The sequence below is a fragment of the Amblyomma americanum genome, chromosome 7 (genome assembly GCF_052857255.1).
Source record: "Amblyomma americanum isolate KBUSLIRL-KWMA chromosome 7, ASM5285725v1, whole genome shotgun sequence".
In the NCBI taxonomy this organism is placed as follows: domain Eukaryota; kingdom Metazoa; phylum Arthropoda; class Arachnida; order Ixodida; family Ixodidae; genus Amblyomma; species Amblyomma americanum.
The window spans coordinates 164,285,753-164,311,166 of record NC_135503.1 but is presented as its reverse complement, the minus strand read 5'-3'; the positions used below and the strand labels follow the sequence as shown (position 1 = coordinate 164,311,166).

Sequence of the window (25,414 nt, the reverse complement as noted above, 5' to 3'; positions counted from 1 at the left end):
ATTCCACTATTTTAGTTTTGTTTCAAAGGTGCGATTCAGGCTAGTCCCATATTTAGGGTTGCTGGCCATGAGCAAGCACTCAAAGCTGTAAACAGAGGAACAAAATTCTGAGAAAGGTGCACTGTTAATGGTCTCCCAAATCACGTGACCGAAATGGTGACTTTTGACAGGCTGGTGGCGTCGGCCACTTGTGCCTGGCGCAATTGTGATTTGGTCGTGCCCATGCAAGAAGGAAAGAATTCAGGAGACGCCATTACATCATATTTTCTGTACTAGTTGGCCACCCCCTCAGCGGGCTTGCACATACGCAGCAATGAAGCAGATGATGCCGCTGTGCCCAACATTACTGTCGGCTGTGCCATCTGCCAAAGACCATTGTGAGAACGTGCGACTTCCAGCACATCTTATGTAATGCAGCTCAGATAGTTAAGTCCCCTCCCGAGCTTTCCTTCCTCTACAGTCACGCCTTAGCACCAAGCGAGGTTCATGGGGCAGAAAATGCTAAGTCTAAAAGGAAACGAAAGAAAAGGGATAGATCTAAAGCAGGCTGGATACAGCGTATCGTCGCGTCTTGTTCAGCGACGAAGTGCTGATGCCCGATAAGCTGCAATTGCCTGATAACGGCATAACAATGAGGAGTGAAGACAGTCTTCTCTTAGGGCTACTCCGGCCATGTAGAGGCAGTGCAGTTGTGATTGTGCAGCTTAGAAAGTGATACCCAAGCACATTTCATTGATAGCCAGCAACGGCGCGATAGTTTGAGCTTACTTAGTGGCTGCAACGTGTAGAATCGCAAACCTTGACAGAATAAGCTTGCTTCTCAATGCTTTAAGGTGCAAGACCAACGAGCAAACGGCACTTATCATTAGTTAGGGGCTGATTGGGATCACAGTGTCGTTGTGAGTGACACTTGCTCGCCTAAACTTTGGCAACAACTTCAGGGAGGTCGCGATGCAAAGGCAGTGCCTTGGGTACAGTCCTCCAGACCATGCCATATGTTCGCCGGCAATTTTCTTGTTGCAAGCATAACTATGTTGATGGGAAAATGGGGCGTCCACACCAGAAACCAGCCAGAACTCATTTCGGTCATAACTAGTTAGCCTTAGTGTTGCAAAAGTATGGCAAAAAAAGTTTTTTTCCTGATGTCTCAAAACTGCATTTTCGGCACATTCAGAATTTTGGAAGAGCGATATCTCCAGTTCTATATCAGCTGTTATTATAATTGTGTTTGTGGTAGAAAGATAAATGCACTGGCTCTGCTGTAATAATAACTTGAAACCACTGCTTCATTAAGAAAGTTTACAAAATAAATCATGTCTCAGTCATCAAAATGAGCTTTTTTTCTGTCAAGTTTTCTGACAGCGCTCGTCCTGTCGTCAGTGTTTTTTCTTCTCGTGTCCCTGTCTGTTTCCGCGCTGGTCTTTTCGAATCAAGTTTGACCAGCTGAAAACTTTTGTCAGATCGTCCTAGAATTTATGCATTATCGCACTCCTCAAGAAAATGTGGTTTAATGACATCCTAGTTGAAATCATGAGGAAGAAATGGGCTTGGGCAGGGCATGTAATGCGAAGGCAAGATAGCCGCTAGTCCTTAAGCATAACTGAGTGTATTCCAAGAGAAGACAAGCAGAGGGTGGCGGAACGTTAGGTGGGCAGATGAGATTAAGAAGTTTGCAGGCATAGGGTGGCTGCAGCTGGCACAGGACAGAGTTAATTGGAGAGACATGGGAGAGGCCCTTGCTCTGCAGTGGGCGCAGTCAAGCTGATAATGATGCATTCCTCAGTGACTCTAGAACATTTATCTTCTCCACAAGGTCTGTTTATAAACCAAGCTTCCTCCAAACAAAACACATACTTTCCTTGATATATCTAAAACTGTCTGCTGCAGGAGAAAAACATTTGCAGTTTTGGAATCAGCACATGAAAATGTGCAAACAGTGAAAATTTGATGTAAACCTGGTCATAAATTGAAAAATTGGTTGGGCTCTGCTCTTGCTTAACACGTACATTTCAGCGAAAAGCTGTCCTTGCAGGGGCATTCCTGTTGCTGTTTGACAGCTGCATAGCGGGCGCGGCTTCCAAGTGATAGCCGGGATCCATTGCCTTCTTCGCATGGAAGGAAGTGACAAATGATAGTGACCCCCACTAAATTCAGTGTGTTAGGTTTAAATGACAATCCAGAGTCTTTATTATAGCGACGGCTAGATGCAGCGCAGAGTTGGCATGGTAACCGTGCTGTTTTGGTGCCCAAGTGAACGGGCACACCTAGCGCAGTCTTGGAAGCCACCTGAATTGACCCTTTCGGAGGAAGGAGGAGTAAACGGAGGCACGAGAACACGTGAGCCTGCAGGAACAGAAAGCACCTCGAAACACAGATACGCCGGCCTGGCCTTCTCCTCTCTTTCACACTTGGCAGTTACGCTGCACAGAATGGCACGGCGAGGGTGTGCCTGAGCCGGGACTGAACTTGTGGTGAGCTCCCTGAAACAGCTTTCTGCTATAAAAAGACAGGTCTAACTGGGGCGTTCCCTCTTTAGTGCATTTACTCACCTAGCTTATGAGGTCACCGCTATCAAGATGCTAGCTTATGAGGTCACCGCCATCGAGATGGAAATCATGTGCATTGTTGGCATAGAGGAGAAACATGAGAGACAGTCGAGTGCAATTCGGCAAACTGTAAGGCTCTGTCAGGCTGGCCTGCCCTTGTACCTTGCTTGGCGACTATGGACTGTACTCTCAACTTTTTCCTCACTTCTTGATTGAGAAAAGTTAGGGCCTTTTCAGTGTTCTTTGATTGGTAAAACAGTTGTCATGACATTTTCAAACAAGAGGGGAATGTATAGAAACACCTACAGTAAAAAATGCATCTCTTATAAATGAATTGCTTATGAGTAATCTAAAGTTTCTTCACAGGCATGCAGATTTATTCTGCCCCTGCATTTAATTCTTCCGACAAGCATTCGTTCTTTCCCAGCGTGAGTTAATGCATGGTGAATGTGTGAATCCATTGCTCAGTCATGAATCTAAAGGAAGTGGAGGTGGGTGGCAGCACCTTCCTTTTCTGGCATCCTACTTGTTGGGTGTGGCTGCCCACCGATTTGCAGAAGTAGCGTATTATCACTGTTTTCGGGCTATGGCTGAGAGGGTCAACTGCAGTCCCCAAAGATTGCCTTCCTGGCCTAGACAACCATTGTGTTTTGTGCCATTCTGTCAAGGTGAGTAAAAAATGCATTTCTTATAAATGAATTGCTGATGAGTAATCTAAAGTTTCTTCACAAGCATGCAGATTTATTCTGCCCCTGCATTTAATTCCTCCGAAAAGCATTCGTTCTTTCCCAGCGTGAGTTAGTACATGGTGAATGTGTGAATCCATTGCTCAGTCATGCAGGGGCAGAATAAATCTGCATGCCTGTGAAGAAACTTTAGATTACTTATAAGCAATTCATTTATATGAGATGGTTGCTGCTCTAAATTGAGATTCTCAATTCTTGCTCTAAAGCACCCATGGCATTCTCAGTGCACGTCTTGCAGACTGATGCAGGGAATGATAATATATCAACTCTTGCTCACAAAACTAAGCTTGTGCAAATGCTGCTTTTTTTCTTAAAAGCAAATGCGTCAACCGTTGCATTATCAGAGAAAATCTAAAAAAAAATTGCCTCTGCCTAACCACCTGCTTGGAGCTGATTTCACACAGAGGTGCCATTTGGCAGCAGTCAGTTCTGTTTTGTGGTACGTCTTGGTGGAGTATTTCTCTGATTCAAACCAAAAGAGCAAGCATCCGCTAAAGTCACTGGAATGGGAAAAGTACCGCATTTGTCTTCTCTGGCCGCTGTGCCAGCGCGCGCGCGCTCCCGATTTGTTTTCTGCAGTCACGTGGTCATTCCCCGTCATGAATGGTGCTCTCGCTTCTCTCTCCGATCCGGCCGCCGACACACAGATCGTCCGGAGCATTACAACACACTTGCTCTTATAGGCTGAGATAAGTGTGCACAGTATTTTCAGTCGCATATTGATGCTTGTGCATTTGATGCCTGCATAAAGACATCGAAGAATTCCGGGGTGCTGCGCTTTTGGGTGCTGCAATCGGCAGGAATCGGGCAAAACGCTGTTTGCCATTCCCAGCGTAAAAAAAGACTCCAAGCGACGAGCTATATGGCTCCACATAATCCAGTAGAAGAAATTTGTTCCTACGAACAATGCTCGCCTTTGTGAGGTAAGCGCTTCTTTTAATATTCGCAGCTATAATTTTTGTGACTATTTATGTTGCCCGATATCAGTGCAGGATGTTTCACGTGATTGCCAGAGAAAGTGCACAGGCACAAAAATAGCACCGGGCAGCTCTTATTGTGTTTCGCATGAAACTGAAGCTTTTTGGCACACATAAAATAAAAAGGTACACAATGATTAGTGCGCCATGAAAACTGACTGTTTGAGAACTTCAGCTACAATCACTTTCTCTCGTTCTTGCTTTTGCTTGTTTTTTTTTTTACATGCATGCTCTTTCATCCACACTTCTGCAACGTCACATGTGCCGAGCTGTGAATGGTCTGTGAGTGCTCGGCATTCATTTTTTTTTCCTATATCACGAGATAAGTGTCACATGCCTCTTCTTGAAGGTGCACTAAAGAGGAACTCGTTTTTTTACCGCGTGAACTCTGTCTACACGTTCCAGGCATTCTTAGATTGCCCTAATTAAATCGGATTAAACATCCTGGCTCCCGCCCTTTTTTTTAACTCAGCGTGGTAGGTAGGAGGAGTCAACCAACGCGTCAGCCAGTCCCATGGCGGCTTGCCGCTCTGCCACTGGCGTAGTGATACGTAAATCAGAGTCCACATGTATTTTTATTTCCGTGGGCCTTATTTGCGGCTATATTGTCTGTGACTAAAACTGTTTATTCACAGAAACCTAAAAAACTAAATAAAAGCGAAAGTGAAGCCGCTACTGGACTAAAGGCCGCTAAAGGCACTCCACGCATTGGCTAACTCCGCCTACCTACCGCGTTGAGTTAAAAAAAGGTGGCAGCCGGGACGTTTATTCCGATTTAATTAGGGAAATCGGCTGCACTGGACAATAATTCGAAGTTTCTAAGAATGCCCGGAACGTGTAGATAGAGTTACCGCGGTAAAAAGAAGAGTTCAGATTCCTCTTTAATGCACTTTTAAAGCTCCTCAAGCCTACTTCCGAATTTATTTTTATGACGTTAGCTTCTCAAAAAAAGCAGCCCTCAAGGTAAGTGTTTGAAATACTTCACTGAGATATAAATCAATCTGATCATCGTATTCACCATAGTGAAATTAGGTTGGACATCATTTGGTCCAATTCGGCCGAGGTCAAATTTCAGGGGTGGGCAGGCCAAATTTGGGAGTGGTCCGGGCCAAATTTAGAGGTCATCGTGCTCACTGTAGTGAAACTAGGTTGGACATCGCTTTTAATTTTGGTCCAAATTGGGCGAGGTCAAATTTCAGGGGTGGGTGGGCCAAATTTGGGAGTGGTTCGAGCAAAATTTGGAGATAATCGTGTTCGCCGTAGTGAAATTAGGTTGGACATCGATTTTGGTCCAACTTGGCCGATGTCAAATTTCTGGGATGGGTGGGCCAAATTTTAGAATGGTTCGAGCCAAATTTGGAAGTCATCATCGTGTTTGCCATAGTGAAATTAGGGTCGACATCAATTTTGATTTTGGTCCAAATTTGCCGAGGTCGAATTTTCAAGGGTGGGGGGCCAAATTTGGAAGTCGTCATGTTCGCCGTAGGGAAATTAGGTTGAACATTAATTTGGTCCAAATCACGCGAGGTCGAATTTCAGGGCTGGGTGAGCCAAATTTGGGAGGGGTCTGGGCCAAATTTGGAGGTCATCGTGTTCGCCGTAGTGAAATTAGGTTGGACATCACTTTTGGTCCAGATCGGCCGAAGTCAAATTTCAGGGAGCTGGGTGGACCAAATTTGGAGGTCATCATGTTCGCTTTGGTGAAATTAGGTTGAACATCGATTTTGATCCAAATTGGCCAAGGTAAATTTCAGGGGTGGGTGAGTGGGCCAATTTTGGAGGTCATCATCGTGTTCGCGGTAGTGAAATTAGGTTGGACATCGATTTTGGTCCAAATTGGCGAGGTCAAATTTCAGCGGTGGGTGGGCCAAATTTGGAGGTCATCATCTCATTATCGTGTTCGTTGTAGTGAAATTAGGTTGGACATCGATTTTGACTTTGGTCCAAATTGGCCGAGGTCAAATTTCAAGGGTGGGTGGGACAAATTTGGGAGTGGTTTGAGCCAAATTTGGAGGTCTTCAACGCGTTCGCCGTAGCGATTTTAGGTTGGACATCGATTTTGGTGCAAATCGGCGGAAGTCACATTTCGGTTGCGGGTGGGCCAACTTTGGGAGTGGGTTGGGCCAAATTTGGAGGTCACCATTGTGTCTGCGGTAGTGAAATTTGGTTAGACATCGGTTTTGGCCCATATCAGCCAAGGTCAAATTTCTCTCCTTACATGCCTTCTAATGTCCGAGTGACACATTGGCCACACAGCCGCGGACAGATTTTCGTTCCATGCACCTTATTATTTACAGCCTTTTTTCGCATATGTTAATTAGCAAGTGAACAATGGTATGCTTCATTCATTGCTGTAAAAGCACGCACAATTCGCAAAACCTAATTTATTCTGTATAAAATGCACAGCGCGCAGCCGTCGCTTCAGTGGCGCTGGACCAAATATGGCGGCGGGTCGGCGGCTCTGGCAATGGTTGCTGTACTTTTCTTGTTCCAGTGACTAGCATCCGCAGCAATGTAGCGCCCTCTAGACAATGAGCCTATCGGTACCACTGCTGTGAAAGCTTGCTGTTTCAGTGTACCACAGATGATGGGGATTTTTTTATTCTATCCGAATCGGGTGACCCAATCATAACATAAAACAAAACTGGCTGCCACATCTGTGCGAACCCGAAGAAGCACTGGTGCTTAGGCCGAGAGTTCTCGATGTCTGATCGACGCAACAGTTTCAAGTTTTGTCACATTTATTGAACCAATGATGACCTTTTGCTAAAATGGCCGCCAGAAATTGAGGGGGTTGACCTACACATGGAGCTGACCTATTTTTGGGACCTCTAACTTCTGGTTTTAATTACGATTGTGTCGTTGTGCAGCTGTTGCTTTTAAGTGGAGGTGTGCGAATACCGAATAGTATCTCTTGAATCGAATATCGAATCGAATCAAGAAAAAACACAAATACCGAATCGAATATCGAATAGTAACAAATTTATTCAAACATGTGTTGAAGTGCTTATAATTTACAAGTTCTCATGCAAAAAAAGCAGCTGCTGCACGTGATCCGGCAACAGCTTTTCTTGCCTGGACGTGACAATGTTGCCAGCTGTAGAAAACAGTTTTTCACTTGGAACTTGCGTTGCTGGTATAGCCAGGTATTTCATGGCCGTTCTGTACAGACTGGGGAAGTTCTGCTTGCCTTGTTTTCCTCCAGCACGCAAAAGGGTCTTCATATCTGCTGCAACCTGGCTCGCGAAGGTACCACTGAAATTCATCAATGTTACCTGATTCACGGTTGTGTCTCTTCCTGGATGACATTGCAAGTTTGTCGATATTGTCCCATATGCTGGCACTACACTGCTTTTGTGCTGTAGATGTTGAGGGCTCAGCACAGTCAGTGGGTGGTGGGATTGACGAACTCTGCAGCTCACTCCATGCAAGTTCCAGAAGCCTTGTTTCTTGCAAAGCTTCTGTACAGAAGATGTTCTTGATTCGTGGGTCACATGCTGTTGCCTTGATGTACTCTTTTTGCTCATTGTGGTAGGAAATCTTGCCTTCACACTTTTTGTAAATTTTTTTGTGAACAGTGACGTGTCGTCATCCGCTGCAGCACAGTCCTTCAGCACCATGTGCGTTCCGTAAAGGAATGTTATCACGGAATACAAGGTTGCGTATTTCTGCTCACTCAGGTCTTTTGTTGCTGATGCAATTGGCTCAAGGGCCTTGACCAGTCCAGCCACCGTTTTCTATTCCTGTGGTGTCATGTTGGATACCGCTGTCTCAGGCGTAGCAAGTTCAAGGCAAACTGCCTCTTTAAGCTTAAGAAGACGTGACAGCATGTCATGCTCGCTATGCACTATTCCACCTGGTGTCTGGACGAGCTCCAGGAGGGGTAGCTCCATCTGCCGCTGGCAGTCCTTTAGTCTTGTTGCAGCTTGGGCACTGTGCTTGTTATTGGCCCACTATTGAACAGCATTTCTTAAGAATGGCAGGCACTCTTGCACTTTATTCCTTGGCATCCTTGATGGCCAATTGCAATGTATGGCCCAAACACTGCATGGGGGTACACTGAAAGTCCCGGAGAGCTGCACAGAAATTTCGAGCATTGTCAGTCAAAACAAAAATAGGTACCTCTTGCAGTGGCAGATCCCATTCACTGATCATTGCTTCCAGGTGTGCTAAGATGTTGCATGCAGTGTTAGTGTCAATCATGTGCTGGTTGCCAACGTGAACGCCCGGATTTCGAAGTTCGAGGTCAAGTAATGGCACGTGAGACTAATGTAGCTCTGGTTTGACCTCGACGTCCACATGTCACTGTCAATGACAAAGACTGTACGCCTTCCTGCAGGCCGGCGTGAATTCGCCGCTTGACAGCTATTACAGTGTCCCTGTACAGGTCGGGGATGATTGTTCTTGAAAAAGTTGTCCGAGAGGGGACCTTGTACAGTGGCTCCACGTCATGCATTAACTCCTTGAACCCTCGGCTTTCAACAAAGTTATATGGCTGCAGGTTGAGTGTCAGCATCCGAGCAATCCGCGTCGTGATTTCTTGCCTTCGGCGCTGCGACAACTCCTTGGCTGTGTCAAACTTACATTTGATAGAAGGCTGCAGTGCACTGCCAAAACTTGTTCGCTTCCCGCTTTCCGCCAAAAACACGCTGTGCAAAGCGTAATGTTTGTTCTTTAGGTGGTTCGCCGGCGGTGTCGTGCCCAACGGCGTCCGAAGTTTGGCATTGTACGCCGTGCATGTCGCTTCCTGCGGATTATCCTTGATGAAATGTTGCCAGATCGCACGTTTCGTGCGATCAGCCATGTTGTTGAGACGCACTGCACACAAACCGATACAATCCTTTCGCGTCTTTGGTCCGCAGACCTGAACGAAACAGCGTGGAGACGCGGAAAACAGAACTATAGAGACACGGAACTGTGAAGCGCGGACAGTGCGGCGGCGTGGGCGCGCGTACAACTAGGAGTAGGAAACTTCTTGCACTCGACAGGTGACACTGCTTGCATTCATCATCATCCGTTTTATTCAGTTCAGTGCTGCTGTTTTCTAGATGTGGCATGCTTCTGTCTCTTCTGCAAACTAAACATTTCAACATAATTGCCTGCCTTATGAATGAATGAATGAATCATTATTGGAGTAGGATGGCCCGTGATCTAAATGGTGAATAGGAGTAGACGCTGCTCTTTTCATGGTCACTAATAGTGACCTTCCAGGCAGATCTCGCATCGGCGCGGTCACCCGAATACCGAATATTCGGTTACCCGAATAATACGTACTCGATTCGTGAATCGAATAATTCGAAAATTTGCTGTTCGATTCGTATTCAAGCATTCACACACCCCTACTTTTTAGCGGTCACTCTGTGGGTGCCTGCGAGGTGTATTCACCACGCACTCAGCGCCACCCCTCATCAGGCATTGGAAATGGTCATCTGTCTCCATGTATCTCCTCTTTGCACCGTCGCACTTGATTGCGAATTTCACGCTGGGAAGAGTAGCTGTGGCAGCTGCAGTCAGCTCAGACTCTCCCTGTGGAAGTCAGGAGAGCCTTGTACCAGAACTGCTGCGCTGGTTCCGGCTCAGACTGCACGAGTGCCAACACCTGGCAGGGATGGATCTGGGTGCCGTGCTTACGCCTGCTTATGTCTGCTGCTGCACACATGTGCAGACCGGCGTATGTGTGCGGTGTGCACCTCGCAGACGACTGCTAGGAACTGTCCATGCAACCGGTTTAGCGTGTGCTGCAATGCCATCTCGCAGGAGGTACGCTGAACTGAAATCTCATGGAATGTTTGAAATTGTCGAATATTTGCAGTGTTATGCACAAAACACTTGGAATGCATCACCTGTGGAGAAAATTAAAATCTCACTGCAGCCTTTCTCAGTGGCTTCCACTGAAGAGTGAAAATTGTTCTGACAAAGCACCCGACACACCTGTGCACAGGGTGGTATTGCAGGCCAGTGCTTTGGCATGGCGAGAGATGGAGTGCCGTGAGTAGTGTTATAAGCAAGCACTGCTTTAGGTGAAATGTCCTCCTCCGCAGATGGCAGCAAGTCTCAGGACAAGAGGTCCAAGGACGAGGAAAGAGCAGAGGTGGAAGACAAGAGCATTGGGGGTGATGGCAGCAACAGCAGCAGCAAGGTGAAGTTCCTGCCGTGTGTGCACTTAGCCCTGCCCTAGGGGGCGGGGAGGGGGGGGGAGGGGGGTGCCAGAGCAGCCCACAGCGTGTTGCAGGTGAGTTGGTGTGACCACGCCAGAGTCCGTTTGGTGACTCTATTCTTCCCTTGCAGGTTGCGGCCCTTTGGGGAGCTGCAATTTATGCGCAGTAGCCTACCCAGTGGGGCACCACACCCATATGTTGCATGCACATCAATGAGGGGCTTGTTGCCCAAACAGCCAAGACTGTTTGGGCAGGCAAAGCTCTCAGTATAGAATGTGCATCGGGCATCATTGCTTGTGGTGTGGTGGGTGTGGGCGCTTCATTGTTACCGCATGCGTGCAGCAGGTACGGTCTAGGGGAGAGCGCTATGAGGTAACACCAGGCACTGTTCCAGCTGAGCAGCAGCAGCTGCATTGTTGTGGGTGTCACAAGTGGCTCCGCTGAGTGTGCCCCTGGTTGCAGGTGCGGGACAAGTACCAGCTCAACCTGCTCAACGAGCTGAATGAGCTTCCCACCCTGCGCAATGAGATCCACTTCTACCGTAACCAGCGGTCTTCCAAAGGTATTCTTGCTACGTGTTTCAGCTCTTCCATAAGTGATGCTTGTTACGCGCTCTTCGTTACTGGTGGTAATGCTCAAGTGTTGCCTTTTTGACCATTTTAGCAGTAGAATGTGGTGGCTCAACCGTTGCGGCTGTTTTGGTGCTAATTCATTATGGTCACCTGAAAGACGTGGGTTTGATCCTGGCTGCGGCGGCCGCACTTTGATGGATGCAAAATGCTAGAGGCCTGTATTACCGTGCATCGTCAGTGCATAGCAAAAAAACCCAGTTGTTCAAAATTATCCGGACCCCTCTATGCACTACGGCGTCCGTCATAGACCCACTCACTTCGGCACGTTAATTATTACAACTTCTTTTAGGGCGAGTTGGTGCATAGTGTTTTAGTTAAACCCCATAAACCAATCCAGAATTTGGTGAAAAGTGAATCTTCGCGGGCTGTCGGGTAATTTCAAAAAGAAACTTTTTCTCAATTTTTCCCAACTCCTGCAGGGAAAAATGGTCAGAAGTACGGATTTTAAGGGAGTTTTCGGTTGTAGCAGGGAACATCACTGCTAGGGCTTGAACACTGGAAAGGAAAGCTACTTGGAGGTATGACCTAGAGCTTTGCCAAAACCTACTTGTACAGTGAAAGCTCGTTAATTCGAATCTCAAGGGACCAGAAAAAATGTTCTAATTATACGGAAGTTTGATTTATTGGATGACTCCAAAAAAACTTCTAAGAACTGCTTGCTTGCATCATGGTAAGTTTACTTTGCGAAAGACTGGGCAGTGATTGTTTGCTTCTAAGATGAAAACAGCACATTGTTCGGAGTATTGAAGCAGAACTGCTGCAAAAATGTACAGGCCCTCATGGCATCCTTCGCTGTGCAATGTGGTGGAGCGGTACCACAAGCAGCACTGTCGCGTGTGAGGAGGCTTCACTGTACGAACGGTAAATAGTTCATGACAAGCCGCAGGAATCCAAAATGCGCGGTTGAACTCTTGTGTAACGTGAGCTACACTGGCCAAGGTTGAGCAGTTTCGCACGGCTACTGGAGATCCGAGCTGCGCATGCGCCAGAGCCGCCGCTGCCGGGCATAGCCGCGTCATAGCCACAGCAGACGCACTGGCACCGGCGCGTGCCCAGCTGTGCGCATCTGTTGCGCAGTAGTCAAGTCTGACGCTACGCGGGAGCTGCTTGGTAGCGCCTCTCACTTTGTGCGCGTGCGCAGGGGTATCAGTGGGGGTATACATATAGCGGGGCGTTTGCCAGTGTGGTATAGCCATGGAGAAGGAGAGCAAAATTGCTGCTCAGCGGCAGTTGATGCTCAGCGGCCTAGCGTAGCTCACGCTATGTATATCCTGGCATAGCCGAGCTAAGCCACTGCTGATTTTTGGAGACGGGGTCCTCCGTTTGTTGTCACACCTGCTGTGTCATGTATGTCAGAGGTGTATGGCAGCACAAAATTCAAGTTTTGATTGGTACTATTTCGACCATCTGTTGCTGTGCCAGTCGTACCTGGATGCAACCTCTCTTGGGGAGCCCGTTCCAGTCAACCGGTGCGAGATCCGCAGCGATTGAATTAGCAAGCGTGCGACGCCACAGGGTCTCTTCGATTTACCAAGCTCAGGCTGCTCACTGGTAGCCAAGAAATTTGCTTCTGACAGGAAGTCGCACCGTGGTTCCATGAGCTGGTCACATGAACCAGTCTGTCACCCGCTGTAATACACATGTAACCTCGAGAGGACATAGTAGTAGCGCTAAAAAAACAGGGAGAACAGGATGGAGGAAAACAACACAGGTGCTAGACATCAACTGACTTTATTCTCGAAAATAACACGCATTTATAGGTGACAATCAGGTGCCAAAAAAAAATCAACAATGAGATCGCATGCTTGACGGCACTTTCCTAGATAAACGTTCGGTTTGCTCACGCACGATTGCTTTTCCACATGTATAAGAAAGGCTTCCAATACTTCCCGCTCCTTCTGATCTGCATTTAGAAATATCACACGCATCTTCTCAAAAAATAGGGTGCAAGTTTTTTCATTATGTTTACATCGTTTGCAGTGTGCAGTCAAGTGTCCACGGCCTAATATAGCCAGCCAATTTGGCCGATATAGCATTTTCCACAAGATAGCGGAATACGCAGACGACTGCCATACACAGTGGAATACACATACGCCATATGAAGACGACTGAGCAACAAGCTCAAGAATGGGCTAGATGCGTGGCACTGCCCTATGTTCACCAGCTTATGCACCGCCTTAAATAGGTGGCCATGAAAGGCAATGTCAGGGTTGTGCTTACTGCACCCAACAAACTCGGCAAAGAGTTGTTAACGATGTCTCCAACAGAAAATTGCCATGCCCTATCAAGCATGGGAAGCTGTTTTTGGCCTGCAGGACCAATGTGGTCTGTCAAATTCTGCTATCCTGCTGAAAATGCTACATCGGCCAAACTGGCCGGTGTATCAACGTTCGCCTCATGGAGCACAGGAATCTGGCAGCTGGCCCTTGGCACTCTGCAAACGATGTAAACATAATGAAAAAACTTGTACGCCATTTTTTGATCAGACGCGTGTGATAATCATAAATGCAGACCAGGGGGAGCGGGAGGTATTGGAAGCCTCTCTTATAAACGTGGAGAAGCAATCGTGCGTGAGCAAACCGAATATATATCTTTCAACTAAAGATTTGAAGTTCTTGTATAGAGAAGTGCCGTCACGCATGCGATTTTTTTTTGGCACCTAATTGTCATCTATAAATGCATGGTATTTTCGAGAATAAAGTCAGTTGATGTCTAGTGCCTGTATTGTCTTCTTCTATCCTGTCGTCCCTGTTGTTTTAGCGCTACTACTACGTCCTCTCAATCTAAACACTAACTAGCCCAGCTTTCTGCCTTACTTGTAACCTCAAGAGTAACGGGGTAATTACTCATGGGCATCCACCCAAGCACAGCCTTGGGTGGAAGGGAAAGCGACTGCAAGGGAAAGCTACCATATAAACTTCTACTTCGTAGTTAAAGGAAAATTCTTAACGGAAAATTTGCCCTTGACTGGGGTTTGAACCTGGTACCACCGCTTCATCGGAACAGTCACTCTACCAACTGAGCCAACTAGGGCGGCTAGCCTGAACTACAAAGTTTGTGTGAAGTTGTACAGTTTTCCTTTGTATCTGTACGGCTGTGCTTTGGTGGATGCCAATGAGTAATCACTTACTTATTAAAACCTTCGGAGATTCCCCTAAAACATTTGCCGAATACTGTTCCCTTTTCGATTTATTGATCAGTTCGCTCTTGCCCTACCATGTGCTAGCCGTTGTGGTTAGCTCAATTGATAGAGCAACTGCTCCGATGAAGCAGTGGTTCCGGATTCAAACCCAGAACCAGGATGAGTTTTTCCTTAACTACGAAGTTTCTTTGGAAGCTGTCTTTCCTTTGTAGCCGTAAGGCTCTGCTTGATGGATGCCAGTGAGTAATTGCTCGCTTATTACAAATCTACCGCACCTTGGGGGATTCCCTTAAATGTAATCACAACAAAGATGCATCATCTGGGTGCATGTTTTCTCGCGGAGTCACATGTGCCGTTGATGCGAATTTAGCTGCATATCGCATCTGTGTGCTACACCTTCGCTGTAGAAAATGAAAACTCTAATGAAAGGTGCTACAATCCAGCGTTGTGCGTCGGCGCATGAATGCATGATGGTCCACAATGGGAAACTTTTTTCTGTAATGACTGAAATGAGAGATCATAGTGCATGCATGTGGAACTTCTCAAATATTTTTGACCATTCTCTAAAGTCTTTCCCTCATGCAGAAAACCTGAAAGACCACATGCTCACCTCATGCTTCATGTGTTGACGACGTGCATGTCTGAGTACATACTGGAAGCTGGAATCTGCAGCCGCGCTCGGGAAAGGCCTTGAACACTACTGTAGTATCAACCGGGAGTACAAACTTGACAGCTGAAATATTTTGTGAATCCAGACTAAATGAGCACAAAATGAATCTAGCATCTGCGCTTGTGAATGTCTCGGCAAGATACAATATGACACGGACACAAAATAAACAAACTTGCATCAAGAGTTGCGCCATTGTAGGTGACACAGACGATGTGGGCCAGCCGAAACAGACACTGCAGTCTATATAGAAATGGCTGTGCACACTGGCCATTGCCACGCCCACGGCAGCCAAACCACAGAGCGTTCTGGAAGTGGCTGGAGCAACCCAAGAAAGCGCAGGCTCTGGCAACGTGCCGGCCAACCAGAGATGGATAATCCAACAAGTCCGTGGACTCACATGGGTGCCAGCAGTTCAAGTTATCTGGATTTTGTAATTAATTGGGGTCAAAGTAATGAGCGTTTACTATAGTATGAGGTGTAATTTGAAGATAGCAAAAACGAGAAAATATTTTCATCTGTGTCGTGTATTAGGGCGCTCGACTACTGATCCGGAGTTCCCGGGTTCGAACCCGACCGCGGCGGCTGCGTTTTTATGGAGGAAAAACGCTAAGGCGCCCGTGTGCTGTGCGATGTCAGTGCACGTTAAAGATCCCCAGGTGGTCGAAATTATTCCGGAGCCCTCCACTACGGCACCTCTTCTTCCTTTCTTCTTTCACTCCCTCCTTTATCCCTTCCCTTACGGCGCGGTTCAGGTGTCCAACGATATATGAGACAGATACTGCGCCATTTCCTTTCCACCAAAAACCAATTATTATTATTATTATTATTATTTCCCTCCCTCCTTTATCCCTTCCTTTACGGCGCGGTTCAGGTGTCCAACGATATATGAGACTGCATTTTCCTTTCCTTTCCCCAAAAACCAATTATTATTATTATTGTCGTGTAATGCCTCTGTTTGCCACCACACACCAGGTGAGAAAAAGAAGCATCCATCTCCATGTCTCCCTCTCACACCAACACGCTTGATAAGAGAAATAAAAGAGCAGCTCAGACTTGCCCTGACACTCGCAGGATTGTTGTAAACCAGTGTGCCGCTTCCAGCAGTGTGTGCACCAGTATGTGGCATGTACAAATTGATCTGGGCACCGCGCTCGCCCAGGTAGTGTTCTTAGAGTTGGAGCTCTGGTGATCATTGTCATCGGGTGTACTGTATTCTGAGACGCTTGTCGGGGATGTCTTTCCACTGAAACTTTTCTACAGTACAGATGACTGCATTTGATATCCCAAATTTCTTGAAGGCTTTAAAGGGGAGGGCACTTAAACTTAAATTGAGGGCAGTGAAGTACAATGGTTGGTGGAACATTGAGACTGGTAGAGAGCAGAGTGTGTCAGGGAACATATGCGAGTTTAATGACATCCTGATCGAAATCAAGAGTAGGAATAGGCTTGGGCAGGCCATGCAATGCAAAGGCAAGATAATTGCTTGTCCTTAAGGGTAACAGACTGGATTCTCTCAAAAGGCAAATCTAGCAAAGGGTGGGGGAAATGTAAGTGGGCAGTAGAGGTTGACCCTTGAACCACCAACCCCGAGCTGTACTTGTCATGAAAGATTGTACCAATATCGCCAATGACGAGTCACACTCGTCCGGCCTGATATTGTGCTGCTTACACCGCTATAGGCAAGTTACGGTCGGCACTTGTGTTAGTTGTAATTTTCAACCTTGGAGGGCGGTAATTGTCCGTGGTGCAGTGATGGCGTAGAGGCAGAGCATCTGCCTCGCATTCAAGAGGACCGGGGTTCGAATCACGGGGCCGCGCAATTCTTCACCGGGTTTAAAAAAAAAAAAACGCATGTCGATGGAGTTGCACATCCAGGCCTGAGGTGCGGCGTGATCTCTGTGACCAGAACCGACTATGCACTCCCTCACTAGAACAGGATTTGGCCACCCTGGTGTTGTACTTGGCCACAACCGTCTATGAACAAACCAATTAACCGTTGGCCCTCAGTCCCCAGCGGCTGCAGAGCAACTTACCACGGCGGCGGGCAGAGGTGTGACACTGCGAAGGGTGCTAAGAATCACTGGCTCCGGACAGGCCGTCATTGGAATCTGAACCTGGCGACATTTAACGCCAGAACCTTATCTAGTGAGGCTAGCCTAGCAGTGCTGCCTGAGGAACTAGTGGGCATTAAATGGGATGTGATAGGGCTTAGTGAAGTTAGGAAGACAGGTAAGGCATGTACACTACTAAAGGACGGGCGCAGATTGTGCTATCGCGGATTAGCGGATAGACGACAACTACGTGTGGGATATCTCATCAATCAGGATACAGCTGGCAACTTTGAGCAGTTCTAAAGTATTAACGAGTGAGTGGCAGCTATCGTAATTAGGCTCAGTAGGAGGTACAAGCAGGTGGTGCAGGCCTACGCATGTACATCCAGCCATGATGACCAGACCGTTTGAACGTTTTTTATGAAGACGTGGAATCGGCAATGAATAAAGTAAAATCACAGTACACTGTACTCATGGGCGACTTCAATGCGAAGGTGGGCAAGAAGCAGGCTGACGACCAGGCGGTAGGCGACTATGGGATAGGCTCTAGGAATAGCGGGGGAGAGTTATTAGTCGAATTCGCAGGTAGATAAAATTTACGGATCATGAATACCTTCTTCCACAGACGAGAGAACAGGAAGTGGACATGGAAGAGCCCCAATGGTGAGACTAAAAATGAAATCGACTTCATACTATGCGCTCAACCTGGCATCGTTCAGGATGTGGCCGTCCTCTGAAACGTGCGCTGTGGCGACCACAGAATGGTAAGGACTCGAATTAGTTTAGACAGGAAGAGTGAACAGAAGAACCTAGTGACAAGGAAGTCCATTAACGAGTTAGCGGTAAGAGGGAAAATAGAGGAGTTCAGGATATCGCTGCAGAACAGATATTCGGCTTTAACTGAGAAAGATGATATTAATGTTGAGCAATGAATGATAATCTGACAGCTATCATTACGGAGTGCGCAGTAGAAGTAGGTGGTAGGACGTTTCGACAGGATACTGGCAAGCTATCTCAGGAGATGAAAGATCTGATAAAGAAACGTCAAAGCATGAGGGCGTCTAGCTCTAGAGACAAAATATAACTGCGCAGGGTAGCCGACATAAGGAAGTTTAATATCGAGAGAGAATCGAGCATGCTCTGAAGAACGGAGGTAGCCTGAAAGTGGCAAAGAGGAAACTAGGCATAGGTAAAAACCATATGTGTGCGTTAAGAGACAAGGAGGGCATTGTCATTATCAAAATAGATAAGATAGTTCAGCAAGCAAAATAGCTCTACACAAATCTATACGGTAACCAATGTAATCAGAACGTTAATGAAAGAGACAGTAGCGAACAACAATCCGTCATCTCTTCAGTAACGAAAGAGGAAGTAAAGAAAACCTTAGGAGCAATGCAAAGGGGAAAAGCAGCTGGTGAGGATCAGGTAACAACAGATCTATTGAAGGACGGAGGGGAGATTGTGCTAGAAAAACTAGCCACCTTGTATACACAATGTCTTATGACCTGTACTGTATCAGGAGCTTGGAAGAATCCTAACATTATCTTAATTCGTAAGAAAGGAGGCCTCGCCAATTGCTCAAAAAATGACAAACTGCTCAGCTTAGTGTCCGTTGCCTACAAGCTATTTACTAAGGCAATTGCTAGCAGAGTCGGGGGAACCTTACACTTCAATCAACCAAATGATCAGGCAAGCTTTCGTAAAGGATACTGACCATATTCTCACTATCAATCAGATGATAGAGAAATGCGCAGAATATAACCAACCTCTGTATATAGCATTTATTGATTACGAGAAAGCATTTCACTCAGTCGAAACCTCAGCAGTCATGCAGGCGTTGCAGAACCAGGGTGTAGAAGAGCCTTATGTGAAAATTCTAGAAGATATACATAGGAACTAGACAGCTACCATAGTCCTCCATAAAGTCGGCAATAAGATTCCAATAAGGATGGGCATCAGGCAGGGTGATACGATCTCACCAATGCTATTTACATCAGGCAGGGGGATACGATCTCACCAATGCTATTTACTGCCTTTTTACAGGAGGAGCAGAGCTATCGAAGTTAATAAATAAGCGCAAGGTAGCCAACATAAGGACGTTCAAAATGGAGAGGATCGAGCATGCTCTAAAGAATGGAGGTAGCCTGAAAACAGTGAAGAGGAAACTAGGCATTGGTAAAATTCAGATGTATGCGTTAAGAGTCAAGGAGGGCAATGTTATTAGCAATATGGACAAGATAGTTAAAGTGGCCGAGGAGTTCTACACAAATCTCTATAGTACTGAATGTAATCAGTGTTAATGAGAGAGACAGTAGCGCACAGCAGTGCATCATCCCGCCAGTAAAGAAACCTTAGGAGCAATGCAAAGGGGAAAAGCAGCTGTTGAAGATCAGGTAGCAGCAGATGTGTTGAAGGACGGAGTGGAAATTGTGCTAGAAAAACTAGCCATCCTGTATAAGCAATGCCTTGTGACCTCGACCGTACCAGAGGCTTTGAAGAACGCAAACATTATCTTAATTCATAAGAAAGGAGACGCCAAGGACTTGAAAAATTAGACCGATCAGCTTACTGTCCGTTGCCTACAAGGTATTTACTAAGGTAATCGCTTATAGAGTCAGGACAACCTTAGACTTTAATCAACCAAATGATAGGCAGGCTTTCGTAAAGGATATTCCACAATAGATTATATTCGCACCATCAATCATGTGATAGAGAGATGCGCAGGCTATAACCAACCCCTATATAAAGTCTTCATTGATTACGAGAAAGCGTTCGACTCAGTGGAAACCATAGAGGCATTGCGGAATCAGGGTGTAGAAGAGCGATGTGGAAATACTGGAAGATATCTATAGCATCTGCACAGCTACCATAGTCCTCCATAAAGTCAGCAATAAAATTCCAATAAGGAAGGGCATCAGGCAAGAAGATATGATCTCGCCAGTGCTATTCACCGCCTGTTTACAGGTGTTCCGATGCTTGAATTGGGAGCAGCTGGGGATAAGAGTTAATGGAGAATACCTAAATAATCTGCGATTCACTGATGACATTACCTTGCTGAGTCACTCACGAGATGAACTGCAAATCAAGATCAATGATTTAGAGAAGAGCAAAAAAGGTGGGTCTAAAAATTAACATGCAGAAAACCAAAGTAATGTTCAACAGCCGAGCTAGGAACAGCAGTTTACGATTGGAAGCGAGGTGCTGGAAGTGGTAAAGGAATACGTCTCCTTAGGGCAGGTAATGACAGCTGATCCGGATCATGAGGAAAATAACTAGAAGCATAAGAATGGGGTGGAGCGCATATGCCAGGTTCTCTCAGATCATGAATAGCAGGTTACCAATATCCCTCAAGAGAAAAGTGTGCAACAGCGGTATTCTACCGGTACTCACCTGCTGGGCAGAAACGTGGAGGCTAATTAAAAGGTTCTGCTGAAGTTAAGGACAGCACAGCGAGCCATGGAAAGAAAAATGATGGGTATGTGTAACGTTAAAAGACCGGAAGCGGGCAGATTTGAGGGAACAAATGCGGGATTGTTCTCTTCTAGTAGAAATCGAGGAAGAAATGGGTTTGGGCAGGTCATGTAATGCAAAGGCAAGATAACCGCTGGTCCTTAAGTGTAACGGAGTGGATTCCAATAGAAGGGAAGCGTAGCAGGGGGCGGCAGAAAGTTAGGTGGGTGGATGAGATCAAGAAGTTTGTGGGCATACGGTAGGCGCAGCTGGCAAAGGACAGGATTAATTGCAGAGACATGGGAGAGGCCTATGACGCATAGTCAGGCTGATGATGATGATGAGTTGTCCATGAAAAACGGCTTTCTCTCCTTAATATGTGTTTTGAGCCTGGCAACGGTAATTTTTGCCAAAATTGCTGAAACACTTTGGCAGTTTTGCTACGGTTCTCGGGAAATAATTTGGCGTTTAAAGGGTTAAGAAGTTCGGAGGAATAGAGTGGCCGCAGCTGGCACAGGGTGGTTAATTGAAGGAATATGGGAGAGGTGTTTGCCCTGCAGTGGGTGTAGTCAGGCAGATGATGATGATATCACTTTTTGTGCCACACGAAAGAGGGATTAACTGCCTCAAAAAGATAACAGGATCAGTGGGCCTCTTCGATTATCAGCCTCTGGCTGCCCGCAGGCTGCCAGAGCGCCGAGCCAGGCGCTCAATTTCCTCGGGCTGCTCCGCGCACTTCCGGTGGATGCCCAGAACGCGATCGTTTTTCTCTGGCTGGCCGGCTTCGGGCTGCCAGCGGGCAGCCAGATTCTCCAGGATGATTTTGTGCTGGCAGCGCTCGGGCAACTAGCAGACGACGGAGAGGTGGTATGGTAGTGGGATGTGCGTGTGGCCATTTTTATATGGACTAGAAGGACCGCGGTTCTTCATGCGATGTGCGTGATGCGGGCGCTTGTTTTGACTAGATTACGGTGCATATCGTCTGTGTCGCCTGCAATGGCACGTTTAGCGATAGTTCTCGCTGTTTATCAATTTGTTTTGCGTACATGTGTGTGATCGCAGTTTGATTGTCTCACCACCTCGCAAGCAGAAATGCTCACTTCATATTACGATCACATATAGTTCTGATGCACAAAATATTTCGGCTGTTAATTTCATGCGCCCGGCTAATATTACGATGGTGTTCGAAGCCTTTCATGAGAGCAATCAGACGCGCGCATATATGCATGTGCTGAATGTGTTTGGCGATGCATTGAGCGCGATACAAGAGCATATGGTCTTCATTGCTTTCTGCGCAATGGAAAGGCGTATGTGGTTTGAGAAACACTTGATTGTTTGAAACCTGTCCTTTATTAAAAGCCTTCACGAGCACACTGATGCACCTCTGCATGCACATATATGTGGCCACACAGTTGTCACTTACGGGAGCCGATCTAGGCAAGTGCTGATTCTGTCATCGCCAACTGTTGTACAGCTTGATGCTCAAGCCTTCTGCCACAAATGCTTAATGTCTGAGAAGAACAGTATTAACCGTATGCATGCATGTCCTCACGTCTGGTTCATTAAAGAGGTAAAAAGAATTTCCCAGCGCAGATCGTCATGCATGCACACGTACAAGAGGCACCGACGCGCAATGCCTTACAGTAGCGCCTTTCATTCGAGTGCCAGTCCTCTGTTGTAAAGCTGTAGAGTTACAAATACACTACGGACCTAAATTTGTACAGTACATCCGCTTGTTCTAGATGAGTTCAGTCAGCTGATCGCTTTTCTCGAGATTATGCGTGCAAGAATTCTTTGCCTGCAGCAAAAGCCGGCGGCCGGCAGACTACAGTTGAACGGAACATACCCCAATTCTTTTCTGATTACAGCCCTCAGGGTTCACGAACGTTGAAATTGCAACGACCAGAGCGCAGAGTCAATCACAATGCAAGGTCGATCATCTGCGGTCATACGTCAGTCATACTTACTGCGTAGTAATTACAAACACTCCATTATCCAAGTGTATGGCGTGTCGTTTTATGAGCAACACATGGGCAGTTCTTTCCCTCTGATGTGATGTCGACTGAAAGACGTAGGAGTGCGATTGCTGATCGCATACTTTTGAGGATTTCTCAAAGCTTACACAGCACATTGTGCACCGAAGGCACACACTAGCGTTAGCATCGTCGATGTGTACGAGTGTGAGCACGATCAGCTGTTTGTTCTGCAGTCTGCGGCAGCCCTCAATAACTCAGGTTGTTGTTTTCGATCTCAAGCGGCCTATTTCTGCTGTATGCATGCGTAGCAACGAGACGCAGTAGAATGCGAAGCTATGGAGAGCATCTGCTCTCCGTGATCCGTGACGGGCTTGCCGCCGTGATTGCCGACAGGCTGGTTCCGGTGGCCGCCAGCCCATCTTCTTCCGAGCACGCGCGGCTGTGCTGTTCCGGTGAATTTGGTCGACCATCTCCTTGGCGCCGGTTGTGATTGCTTGGAGGTCAGATCCATGGCTGCGCTGCCCTGAGATACTGGGTCAGGTGCCTTTAGGGGCAAGGGCTGCGGCACTTCTATGGTAGAGGCTGCAGTTGGGCTGCCCTGGCATCCCTGGTCAGCTGGCGAGGGCCCAGGGTTGCGGTGGTAATTGTGCCGCAGCTGCGCTGTCTACGTTTGGCCAGCTTGCTCTAAGGGAGGTGGATGCGGCGGCGTCTGTGACGGCGGCTGGATGCACTTTCACCAGGTGGCGGCACACAGTTGGCGGGTGGGCTGCTCTGACGCGATTTGGCAGGTAGCAAGGGCGCCCTATGTGCAGCAGGGTGGCGACTGCAGGTCGTGAGCGGGGCATATACATAGTGTCGGGCCTTGGGCATGACGCATTTCCAAAGCTGGATGGCGGCTGGTAGTGGTAAACATTGTCATTTGTATGTGCTCTGCTTCTTTTCCATCTGCGCTAGAAAAAGTCAACACAGATGTAGCCAACTCCTGCAGCATATTCTACATAGCGGTTCGACCCTCACTAGAGTCTTTAGGGTTAACACAAGTCAGTCTTGCGTAACATTGATTGGCATGAGCGGCCCGTAAATTCATGCATGTAATGAGACTGCCTGCCAGCTCGGGCCCTTGCTCTAGGATGCGCTGGCAGATTTTGTTTCTGCCTGTGGTGTAAGTTAATAGCGGGACGCTGGGTTCGCCGGCTGATCGCAGCACTCATTATCTGACTGTGGCACGGGACAGGCTATGTCCTCTACCCATTTATCTAACTACACGTAACGTTTCAGGTCGTATACATGCACAAGCCTTGTTATTGCTGTTGCATTCCAGACAAGTTTGCCCCTTGGGAGCATGGGCAGTGTGTGGTCTAGAGCCTGTGGTCTTTGCAGAGAAGAAGCCACCCCGAGTGAAGCCCGTGCCGTTCATGTGTGACGTCTGCCAGGTGTTCACAAAGTCTGCCTTTGAGCTCAATGAGGTGAGTGTGTTGGGCTTTCTCCTCTTGTTAACCAATGTAACGAAGCGAGGGGGGCACTGAGGGGGAAGACTTGAAATTTGTTGATCCAGAATGACCGACATCAGTTTGTGTCAACAATGTTAGAAGTGCATTTCCACGTCCATGATTGATTACTGAGCAGACCTTACCTTACCTGTGAGCATTGAGAAACTCATGGGCCATAAGAAGCTTGGTTACCACCGCGAAGGCAAATTTGAAATGCTACAAGGCTTTGCAGATTATACGAGCTGGCTTCGTTTGTGTGGTTGCAGCCGGCACAGAGTGATGGAATAGGGAGGCCCATTTAAACAAGTTTGTCTTTTTGGGTGCTTGTTGAGCAGGTGGTGGAGTTAGAAAGGCTGCGCATGGGTCGGGAAGGCATATTATCGTTGCTGAATAAGAGTGCCATTGCAGCACCTGATGGGTGAGGAACACCGTGTGGCGCTCAAGAAGTTTCTTGTGGGCGGACAGTCGACCACAGCCGGCAGCGCTGCTGACCAGCCTTCTGTGAGTTGCTGACGGGCGAGAGTAGTGGTATGGTTTGGATGCGTATTGTTTCTCTCGGCAGCAGCCGGATGTGGACCCCACGAAGGAGCCCCAGAAACGTAGGTGCTGTTCCCACCCTGTGTGCGTGCTCTCCCTCACCTTGTGCCTCACCTGTGCAGCGGAGCTGTACTGCAACGCCTGCCAGCTGCTGCTGCCGTCACTGGGAGCCAAGCGCGAAGTGAGCAGCCTGGAATTCTCATCTCGAGCTCTGCAGTGCATTAGCATGGCTCCGTCGCGATAGGGGCCCTCTCTCTTCTTGTAGCGTCCCGTAATATGCACACACAGGAAAACCTCATTGAGTCAAAATAAGACATCAGGGCTTAAAGGTGCACTAAAGAGGAATCTGAACTCGTCTTTTTACCGCGGGAACTCGTATCTACATGTTCCGGACATTCTTAGATACTTCGAATTATTTTCCTGTGCAGCTGATTGCCCTAATTAGATTGGATGAGATGTCCCGGCTCCTGCCTTTTTTTTCACTGAACGCGGTACGTAGGAGGAGTCAGCCAACGCGTCAGCCAGACCCGTGGCGGCTTGCCGCTCTGCCACTGGCGTAGTGGTACGTAAATCAAAGAGCCCACGTGTATTTTTATTTCCGTGGGCCTAATTTGCGGCTATATTGTCTGTGACTAAAACTGTTTATTCACAGAAACCTAAAAAACAAAATAAAAGCGAAAGCGAAGCCGCCACTGGACTCGTTGAAAGGCACTCCACTCGTTGGTTGACTCGTCCTACCTACCGCGTTCAGTGAAAAAAAAGGCGGGAGCCGGGACGTCTCATCCGATTTAATTAGGGCAATCAGCCGCACAGGAAAATAATTAGAAGTTCCTAAGAATGCCGGGAACATGTAGATAGAGTTCCCGCGGTAAAAAGACGAGTTCAGATTCCTCTTTAGTGCACCTTTAATGGGTGCAAACTGCAAAAGGGACAGATTTGGTAACCACAACTCACAGAAAGGAAGTGAATCGAAGTGTGGCAGGTTCTAAAGTACTTGCTAAACTTTGAAAGGAATTCGCGATTCCTGCACTTGCCACAA

At 47.2% G+C, this 25,414-nt stretch overlaps 1 protein-coding gene across 7 annotated transcripts in view; it reads left to right on the top strand.

The window, feature by feature from the left end:
* The window catches only part of LOC144096744 (uncharacterized), a 135,810-nt gene that overhangs the window by 51,735 nt on the left and 58,661 nt on the right, over positions 1-25,414 (top strand). For 6 of the 7 annotated variants that reach the window (XM_077629597.1, XM_077629594.1, XM_077629596.1 and 3 more), the window contains exons 8-13: positions 10,311-10,408; positions 10,890-10,989; positions 23,729-23,814; positions 24,247-24,339; positions 24,401-24,437; positions 24,498-24,556. In XM_077629597.1, coding sequence (XP_077485723.1) covers positions 10,311-10,408; positions 10,890-10,989; positions 23,729-23,814; positions 24,247-24,339; positions 24,401-24,437; positions 24,498-24,556 — 473 coding nt within the window. The remainder of the gene's footprint in view (positions 1-10,310; positions 10,409-10,889; positions 10,990-23,728; positions 23,815-24,246; positions 24,340-24,400; positions 24,438-24,497; positions 24,557-25,414) is intronic. The other variant, XM_077629595.1, reaches the window with a different exon arrangement.